This window comes from Mesitornis unicolor, unplaced genomic scaffold (genome assembly GCF_000695765.1).
Source record: "Mesitornis unicolor isolate BGI_N332 unplaced genomic scaffold, ASM69576v1 scaffold51739, whole genome shotgun sequence".
NCBI classification, from domain to species: Eukaryota; Metazoa; Chordata; class Aves; order Mesitornithiformes; family Mesitornithidae; genus Mesitornis; species Mesitornis unicolor.
The window spans coordinates 1-10486 of NW_010206210.1; the positions used below are offsets into that span (position 1 = coordinate 1).

The 10486-nt window shown below is 43.4% G+C and overlaps 1 protein-coding gene across 2 annotated transcripts; it reads left to right on the plus strand.

The window, feature by feature from the left end:
* Positions 1 to 343: 343 nt before the first annotated feature.
* On the plus strand, positions 344 to 6501 carry PAX6 (paired box 6). Of its 2 annotated transcripts, none has more exons than XM_010191667.1 (7): positions 344 to 366; positions 1336 to 1494; positions 2330 to 2412; positions 2696 to 2846; positions 2969 to 3084; positions 5136 to 5286; positions 6091 to 6501. In XM_010191667.1, the coding sequence occupies exons 2-7, from the start codon at positions 1416 to 1418 to the stop codon at positions 6174 to 6176; spliced, it is 666 nt and encodes a 221-aa protein (XP_010189969.1). In that variant the 5' UTR covers positions 344 to 366; positions 1336 to 1415; the 3' UTR covers positions 6177 to 6501. The 2 variants fall into 2 exon arrangements, with proteins under 2 accessions (XP_010189969.1, XP_010189971.1); XM_010191669.1 differs by having other exon boundaries at positions 2987 to 3084.
* Positions 6502 to 10486: the final 3985 nt, after the last annotated feature.

Below are 10486 nucleotides of genomic sequence, written 5' to 3' on the forward strand. Positions count from 1 at the left end.
CGGGTTTTAAAACATTTCAAAGTGGTTGAAAGAGTCCCACCAGATCCTGTCACAATTCCCCTCGAGCTTTGAAGGCCGGGGCCATTGTTCACCGATTATAAATGATATTACTTTAAAGTTGATTTCCCACAATATTTAAAGGATGAAGCGGCAGTGTCTCAATTTATTTTTGGCGTAACTTTTCAAGGGAATTAGCATAAGTAGCCCATGCGTCCCTCATCCCATCTCCACTTTTATGCGACATTAAAACGCCTCGAAAAAATATGTTTTGAAAGGCGAGGGAGAGGTAATTTAGGGACAACGACTTCTCCGCCTCGGCAGAAACGCCCGCTCCTTCGGCCCACGGTGCCCGCACAGCCCCGCAGGGCCGGCCGGACCTGGGACTCATACTTGCGCCTGCCTAAGAGGAGAGCGCAAGGAAACTTTCCCCTGTTTAATGACAGAAATTGCATTAAAAGTGGTGGAAATGCCCTAATTAAAAATGTACTGCTTAAATGATATGCCAAATGTTCAGCTGCAGAATAGCATATTTAGTGAACTCGCTACTATTTCTTTTAAAATTACATGTTAAAATTTTAAAAGAAATCTTACTTTTCTCTGGTGCAACACATTACAAAGAATGGACAGTCCTTTTATCTAAATATAAAATTCCATTTTCGGCAATTATAGCCTGTTCTTGGTGATGATATAATTACAGCTGTGCTCAGTAATAGGTGTCAAGGCAATGCACACTCATACAATAGTTGAATAAAACTGCAGAACAATGCAGGCACTTCTAAATTCACAACCTTTAAAATGAAATTGACTGTGCAGAATTCAAATAAAAACTGGATAAATATTTTTTTAAAAAGATTACAAGCTTGGTTTGGTTTCTTAATAGCATTTTCTGCAAACCTATCAACATCTAATTGATTAGATAGGAATTACTGATTATAGATAATCTGAAATACTGAACATCACTATTTTAAATGTAGCAATAGGTAAATAAATGCAGCAGACAGAGGAGACTGCCATGGCACTTCAGCAGTGATTCAAGGGAAGAATCACTTTCAAGGGAAAGTATTTTTATGTGGGTTTTATTCCAGAGGAAAAACAAAATGAAATTAAGACCAGGCGATCGTAATTCCTCATCTTTGATGCTTACAGTAACGTTAGAAACTGAAATGTTTCCATGTTACCCATCTCATTAATGCAATGTTGCTTTGATACCCGATATGTTTTTAAGGGAGGGTGTCAGCAAACATGGCTGAACTTGTTTCCAGTTGCATTATTTATCTGATAGGGATCTTAAAACAAAGGTACCTGCATTTCACTTTCCAACTCTATGTTCTGCAGATGGCTGTCCACAACAGGAGGGAGGAGGGGAAAACACTAACTCCATCAGCTCTAATGGAGAAGACTCAGACGAGGCCCAAATGAGACTCCAGCTGAAAAGAAAGCTGCAGAGAAATAGGACATCTTTTACCCAGGAGCAAATCGAAGCCCTTGAGAAAGGTGAGTGACATTTTCCTATGACTGAAGCAGGAGAGAAAAGCAAAATGTGCCTTGGCTGTAAGAGCAGAACAGAAACACGGCATTCACGTGCCTTATATATAGTTATGAATTTTAAGTCAGTGGCTCCCTCCATGCTCTTTTATTCACTGAGCTCCAAATATTAAAAAATGACTGCGATATGCACTGAAAAGCTAAAAGGTTTTTGAAGGGAACATACTCAGGGCACAGATCATACCAAAACATCAGTATTATACCCTGGGCTCCTCTCATGGGGCATAACTCTTCTTCTGCTGACTGTGCCGCGTCCCCGGCTGGGCAGCATTGCTGTATGCTGGGAAGGCAAGGGCAGGCGGCTGGGGCTGGCAGCAGCCCTCCATGCCCGTTCCCCCCGCTTGCTCCCCATCCCCAGCGCTGCTGCTGCCCGGGGCTGGGAGCAGGTGCCCTTTTCCCTGACCGGTCTGGACGCACCTCGCCTCTGACCTGCTGCAGATCTTTGTTCTTATTTTCTGCTGTTATTTAGAGATGTGCCATTTTGCTTCTTGGTGACAGGGTCAGAGCTGCCTTGGGGATCCCCTCAGCTGAGGCAGAAGCCCTCACCACTTCTTGAAAGATGCAGCATTGTACCCAAGCACCTCAGCGATATTCCCCAGCAGGCAAGGCACACTCACTCCTTTCTAAGACACGTGCACACACACGCACACACAAAGCTCAGCTTTGACATTACAGCAATGTTTCTTCAGAGCATTTAGAGCATAGGCAGCGTAGGAATGACTCTGCCTTTATGGTCAGCCACATTAACCCTTCACAACTAATGCAACAGTATTTCCTTCCACAGAATTTGAGAGGACCCACTATCCTGATGTGTTTGCGAGAGAGAGACTAGCTGCTAAAATAGACCTGCCTGAAGCAAGGATACAGGTACTGAGTTGCCATGCAAATATCACTGTTATTGTTTTTACTATTACTATTCTAATGTTGTTATTCCTTGCTTCTCAAAGCACAGGGCAGCCCCTATTTATGATTGGGTATTTGTCCATCTCCTCCTTCAGGAAAATAACAGCAGCTGGGATTTGCTTTCACACGCTGCTTTGGTGTGCTGCAAGCCAGCTTTCTATCAGCGCAGCCTTGTGTTACGTGGGGGAGGCCCCACACCTCTGGTCCTTGTAAGGTCACTCACATCTCTCCAACACTGTGTTTCCAGGTGTGGTTTTCTAACAGAAGGGCCAAGTGGAGAAGGGAAGAGAAGCTGAGGAACCAGCGAAGACAAGCCAGCAACACTCCCAGCCACATTCCCATCAGTAGTAGTTTCAGCACAAGCGTTTACCAGCCGATCCCGCAACCAACCACCCCCGGTAATGCCACCGACCCACTCACGTTCATCCATCCTCTTGGGAAAATGAGACTCTGAGGCTGTATCACCAATTGTAATTGTGGTTAAACTAATGTGTCCATCTATCTGTCTATTCTATTATAGTTTCCTCTTTCACATCAGGTTCCATGTTGGGCAGAACGGACACGGCGCTCACAAACACGTACAGCGCACTGCCGCCCATGCCTAGCTTCACCATGGCCAACAACCTGCCTATGCAAGTAAGTCCGGCACTGTGGCATGATGCTCCCTTGGGACTCAGCGGCCCCTGGGGTGTATGGGAGCGTGGGGGCTCTTCCTCCCCAGGAAGAATGGATTCAAACCACACTGCAGGGAAACCAGCACCAAAGGCTTCCCCAGCTAGTGAAAAGATGCTCTATTTTGGGAGAATCACATGGGAAAGGGCACTGTAAGTCCTGGTGCTCTGACAAGCCCTTTTCCCAAATTTTAAAAGAGAAGAGCCTTCAAAATTACAAGGCAACAAATCTGGCATGAAAAAACCTTTTTTTTTTTTTTTTTTTTTTTGTAAAAAAGCCCTCAAACACTGTGGTTAACCTATGGAACTCACTGGTGCAGTATTGTAGAAATTGCTGCTTGAGTAAGCTGCTGGAGAGATCCGACCTTCTTGGCATAGGTAATGTGGTGGTGGTGCATTAGGAACACCTGAGAGAGGGAAAGATGTGATTAGCATCAGTGGTTATGCCAGCTAAGCCAGAATTGCAAGAGCTGTCAATCCTCATGCCTGAAAGCATTAGCTGATCACCAGCTGGGTTAGGAAGAAATCTATTCCTTTGGGGTCTGTTTCTATAGACCTTTCAGATGCAAAATTCCTCCTTTTTTAATGGTGGGGTTGGCCTAGGAAGGTGCTGGCCAATTACGGGAGTTTTACAGCTTTGTCTGAGGCACACAGCATTGACCACTGCTGGAGACAGGCGAGCAGATTAGAGAGCCTGACTCCTTTGCTGTGGCAATTACTATGTTACTAATTGCTGAACCAAAATTAACCAAATAAAGTTAGAGTCTCGCAAGTCCGTGGAAAGAAATGATGTTGGCTAGGTCGCTATTTCGTGATGTTGGAAGCCAGTGGTGCCATTCCTGGCAGTGGGCTGAAAGCAGATGACAAAAGATCAAAAGACTGATACAGGAGAGGATGCTTGGGAAAACCAGAGGCCCCTGATTCACTGCTGGTCACCTGGGCAGGGTCCTGGCACGTGTGAGCTGCTCTGGAAAGTCCTGCCTATGTGGTCACAACAACATGATGGCCATGCGATGCTGGAGCGGGAGGTTTGGCAGCTGAACTCTCAGCATCTCCCTGCAGATGTGGGGTGCGTTGCTGGTTTGCTTGGAGAGAGGTTGTCAGTATCTTTGGAGATGGCAAGTGCTGGGGACACGCAGGTGGAGTAAATAGGAGTAAAAGTGTCAAGTCTCATGCACCTGGAGTGGGAATTACTCTTCCCACTCCCCTGCTGCCTCCCCATGTTAGTGCTACACTGGTCCCCACTCTCTCAGCTTGTTGGAGCAAGAGATGCCCCTGCTTTGTTCCCTCCCCAGCACTGTGCCATCCCTCACCCTCTGCCCCCAGCTGCTTTTCCTTCACAGCAGATGAGGTTTGAGGGGCTAGAGTTTAGGTAAATGGAGATGTCTGGTCTCCTGGGATGCTGTTGGCATGGATTTGGGGTGACTGAGGTTCTGAAGGGGGATCAGCACAGATATATGTACAGCAGCACACATATATGCACCTCCTTCAGAGCCTCGGTCACCCCAAACCTACACATTATCTGAGTGTACAAGCAACATGCTTACAGATGCAGGATCAGCCTGTCTGTCTCAGTGGGGTGATTTTTTTTTAGTTCCACCCCTAATAGTTTTTAGTTACATCACCAAATGCGATACAAGATGCCAACTCTGTCTCTGGCTGGAAATAGCATGAGACATCTTGCTTCTACATAAGCACAAACAAAGGTTTTGGGTCCTTTGTTTTAGGTGTGTAACACCTTCATTAGCATCTAGATGTAGGGAGCTGCTCACCAAGCATGTCTGAAAAGGCGCTGATGACCGTCCATGCTTTTTCTGTAGACCAAAAACCTTCGGCAAGAAGCCATTTCGTTGAGCTCCTGAATATGGATTTACATCCAAGCCCCCAAAATTGAAGCTGAAGCTCATTTTTGCTTGTGCACATTGCTCCTGAGGGCTGGCACATCCATACAGAAGAACGTGATGTGGTGTTTACCTTGGCTGATACTTAATGCTGTTTTGTCCTTTGCCTCCATAGCCCCCGGTACCCAGCCAGACCTCCTCCTACTCTTGCATGCTGCCCACCAGTCCATCGGTGAATGGACGGAGCTATGATACATACACCCCTCCTCACATGCAGACACACATGAACAGCCAGCCGATGGGCACCTCTGGCACCACTTCCACAGGTGAGTGGCCTTGTGCCCCCCCTCCACCGTGTTTCTGCCAGCACGGCTTCCTTGCTCTGGCTATCTGGCTTTTCACATATATTTGCTGGGAGAGATCTCTCTGTCGGGTTTAGTAGCTACCAAGCCAGGCAGAAGACAAAAATGTACAACCCTGAGGGCTAGAGCAGAGGGCTGGTTAACAGAGGTGGTGTTTGAATAGTGGTACAGTGGAAAGCTCTTCAGTGAGTCCTCCATCCTGCAAAATCTGCCCTGTACAATTAATTTCTAAAGCAGCATTTATTTCACTGTTAAATTTCAGCAGAGATACTCACAGCTGTGAAGTTAAGTGTACATGAAAGTCTTTGCAGGACTGGGCGTGCTTTTACTGTTTCTATGTCAGGGGCTATTTTTTGCTAAAGATTTAAGCTATCAAGAAGGCAGGTAATCTGTAGAAATATTAACCTATGCATAAGAAGGCAAAAGAGAGTAAAAGAGGGTAAGTGTCAGCATCAGCAGGAGCAAGCCAGACATTTTAAAAGAATAGAAGAGTTCAGTGTATTTTGGGCTGAATTCCCAACTGATCTAAACGATCTGAGGCTCTGGCATTTATCTCAAAGCATGACAGTTTATTTATAACAACAAATCAGTGAGATGTGCATAGGTTTTTAAAATATACAAATATACGCACCCCTCCTCACCTGATTCTGCAGGCTGGGAGATGGTGAGATTTAATACTTACCAGAATACAAGCACAAATCTCTGTAAATCAAAAGTTGTACCATGTCTATTAAAACTAAAATATTCCTTTTCCGCCTCAATTTTCAGGTCTCATTTCCCCTGGAGTGTCAGTTCCAGTTCAAGTCCCTGGCAGTGAACCTGATATGTCTCAATACTGGCCAAGATTACAGTAAAACATGTGTTAATTCCGTAATTGACTATACGGACAACAGTTGGATGTTCCGCAGTATTTTATAAAGGAAGAATGGCTCTCAGAGTACTTCTGTACTGCAACTGTGCCCTATGCTGTAACACATGGAAAAGACTTTCACATGGACCTTTGTACACTGAAGGCATTATATCAGTTGGAACAAATCTTCATTTTGGTATCCAAACTTTTATTCATTTTGGTGTATTATTTGTAAATGGGCATTTGTATGTTATAATGAAAAAAAAAAGAACAATGTAGACTGGATGGATGTTTGATCTGTGTTGGTCATGAAGTTGTTTAAAAAAAAAGAAAAGGAAAAAAAAAGAAGCCATGATCAACAAGCTTTGCCACGAATTTAAGAGTTTTATCAAGATATATCGAATACTTCTACCGATCTGTTCATAGATTATGGATTGATGTTCCAAGTTTGTATCATTCCATTGCATATAATTAAACCTGGAACAATACGCACTAGATTTATGTAAGAAAAATATCTGTTGGTATTTCCAAAGGTTGTTAACGGCTGAAGCTATGTGCAAACAGGGGTTAAGAGAGAACTTCGATGAAGAAAAGAGTTTGATAGATAAAAGGTAGATTGTGTCTTCGATATAATCCAATTTGTTTTATGTCAAAATGTAAGTATTTGTCTTCCCTAGAAATCTCCCAGAATGATTTCTATAATAAAGTTAATTTCATTTATATTTGACAAGAATATTCTATAGATGTTTTATACACATTTTCATGCATCATACGTTTCTTTTTGGTCGGCAAGAGTTAATTGTTCTTAGATATAGTTGTACTACTGTTCACAGTCCAATCATTTTTGTGCATCTAGAATTCATTCCTAATCAATTAAAAGTGCTTGCAAGAGTTTTAAACATAAGTGTTTTGAAGTTGTTCACAACTACATATCAAAATTAACCATTGTTGATTGTAAAAACCATGCCAAAGCCTTTGTATTTCCTTTATTATACTATTTTCTTTTTAACCTTATAGTGTGGTGTTGCAAATTTTGTTACTGTGTTAGGTTAATTTCATTAAGCTTTATTTTTAATTTATTTTCAGTTTTCAATAAGGAGAGATTCTTAAGAAACGTTTTCATAGACTTTCAGCACTCCCACCAGCCTGTAATTTGGGCTAACAAAAAGAAGATAGGTTCACGTATCTAATTGCAGCTGAGAGCAGGAGGAGGTTGTTTATTTAGCTCTAGTTTCTGGAGATGCTCTAAATGAACTCCACCATCCAGCAGAATTAACAGCAAGGAGTTTGCATCCTGTCAGTCAGTGGTGGAGACACCATGCACACCCGTGTCTATTTGTTGTAATTATACATAAAGTACACATAGACACATACACAAATACGCATTCCTGACTTCTCAAAATTGTTTTTGTTAGGATGCTTAAAAGGAAAAAAACCCCAACCCAGCTGTGTTTTTAACAGGCTCTTTGGGAGAGTGAATACCATCTCTTTATATTGCTGCACAGCACAATCTTAGTGTAATTTTCCATTGAACTTGTAACCTGGTTAATACCTCAATGCGCTTTGTGTGAGAGTTGTTAGTGTGGGCGTGGGTGGAGAGCTGCATGTCAAGGAATAATGAGAGAAGACAAATCAACAGGCAACAACAATGCGAGCTGCGACTGGCTAGTGAAAGCTAAAGGCCTTTAGTCACTGGCAGGGAAATCTAAACATTCCCATATCTATGAAGCTGGCTCATTGTGGTGCAGTTGTTACTTGCGATGCTGTGCTGAAAAAGGGATCTCATGATTAAAAAGCCAATGCACAGGGAGTTTTGAGTCAAAGCACAGGCATCACAAGCAGCCTTTGTAAAGCACAGATACTATCTAGGCCGGTTATGTTTTTCTTTTGGCATATTTGTCACTGCAGATAACACTTCATTGTAAACTTGGAGTAGCAGAGTTGTGGCACTGAGGTAGTTGCGACGCTGCAGACGAGATTAAACGCACGTAAACTCTGAATCCTTTAGGGACAAAGAGCAGCTTTGCTCAAAGCACCACAGTTAATAAAAGCACGACAGTTAATAAAATCAAGAGACCAAAGCAAGCAAACATGTGTAAAACCAGTAGACTAAAATATTTCTTTTTAATTGACATTGGTCAGTTGTTAATGTATTTGTTATTTCAGCATTAAGTAGTTTTAATTACCTGGAAGCCATTCACTGGCAAATATTAATGAAACATGGATTTTTTTTTAATTTGTATTTTTTTATCAGACGTGCACATGCACATTATATACTTATAGGATATGGATAGATCACATTAAACACCACAATAGGCAGGTCCCTTCTCGCACAACTAAATCAATTCTGGGAACAATTAATTACAGGTACAAACACAGCATTTATATAGCTATTTAGTGTGTTTATACCTACTAATGTAGTTTGTTATCTAAATGCCAACTTCTGCTCGACCAGAAATAGAAATGAGCTTCCCATCCCTTCCTCCTCCGAGAGCTTTTGTGCCGTGGTTGCTGTTTCTGCAGGTGCCGATATGCGGGCAGAGGCAGCTCCCTGTAGCTCTTCCCTGCCCTTCCCAAGTTTTCCCAGCCGTGCAGCTCCACTGCCTGCGGTCCAGCTGCTGGTGGCGTCCATCGAGCCATAGCCAGCCCTCTATGCCCCTTCAGAAGCCTTCTTCAGGGCAGGCTGTGATGCGGATCTGCAGCCCTTCATCTCTCTGGTCGCAGCAACGCCATAAAGCAGTTGTGCGGATGAACCTTGAGCTTATTTTGATGACAGGCTGGCTAGCCACAGCAGAGAGGAGACATTTCTGGTTCATTGGCTTGTTGTTGTGCCCTATGGAAGGAGGTCGGTGGGGAGAAGTTCCCTGGCTGGCTGCACATCAGGAAGAAGTTAAGGCATTTGGGCCCCAGAGTGCTACTTGCCTTGAAGAGCTGCTGCTGTGTGTGCTGGGGGCTCTGTGGGCTACAGGCAGCCTTGCCCTGCACGTTGAGGCCACAGCCGTCAAGAGCCTTTCCCCAGGGTGGGCTGGGGCGCAGCGCTGAGCGTGCGGGGGCTCCCATGCATGAGCACTGGTGCCAGCTCCCGGTTGCTTGCTGGGGGCCAGGCAAGGCCCCAGAGCAGCCTAAGAGCCCAACCGGCTTCAGAGCACTGCTGCAAATGGGCCAGGGGGTTGCGTGAGGCTGCGGGGAGACGTGCTGTCTCACCAGGCACTGCTGCCAGCCACATCAGTGGGAAATGAAAATCTTCACCATGCTCTGAACAGCCTCTAATACCCATTTTCATCCCGTTTTTCTTCTAGAGCTGTAATACTTACAAAGACTGAAATCTGCTGTAATGTATTGCTCAGTGTAACACTGCAATTTCCAAGGGTCTCCTCTTTTTACCACTGAAATTAGTGGGAGTTTTGCTATTGATTTCAATAGGAATGAGACATTTCTGTGCATTTGGTTAAAATGTATTTCATAATAACACCTTATACTTTATTTATAAGCCCCTCCTAAGGCATTTCACAAATTATAGTCACACAAGAATTGATGTGTGAGTGCTGTCTTAATAACACCGTATTTTGTATTTCAAATATTGTGTTCCAGATACAATATTTACATTTACAAGTGAAAAGGCTGCTAACCTAACAGTTATTGTTCAGAGCAGACAGATGATGAGCCATACATGCTGATGGCGAAGCAGACATGCATGCAGTGACATACATGTTGGAATTGCCTCATGCCATGCAGATATTGGTTTTAATTGTCTTCAAAAGGTAAGCGCAAGCCACTATGCGCCCTGCTCCAGGAGGCAGAAAGAGCTGCTTTCTCAGCCAGACTGTAACAAAAACGTATTTCAGCACTTCTTTTTAGCTAGGATTTTATTTATAAAGTGAGCAAAATGCCCCTATAGGCTGGTTTACTTTAGGCAGTCTAACATGGAATTTATCTTTTGGGGCAAGATTACGCTTCCAAAGAATAACCTGGGACTGATAACACATGGTGCTTCCCCAAGGGTTTCCAGCCATTGGTAGTCCTGTTTCATTCACTTTCCATGGCCAAAATTGTCTGGCTTTTTAGATTTTGTTTTCTCAATTGATTTTTCTGGTATTACTGACTAAAATACATTATCTAATTTTCTCTGGGTAAAATGTGCAGGTTTAGAGTTATGCTAAGGTTTAAATTTGTTCTGTATTTCCACAGTACAAATAGCACTAGGAAAACTGAAAACGTACCATTCTTTTTTTCCTTTTTGTTTTTCCCTTTTCCCCTCCAGTTTGTTTCCATTTGCTCTTGTTTTCAACTTCAACAGTTGAACATTACTCCACA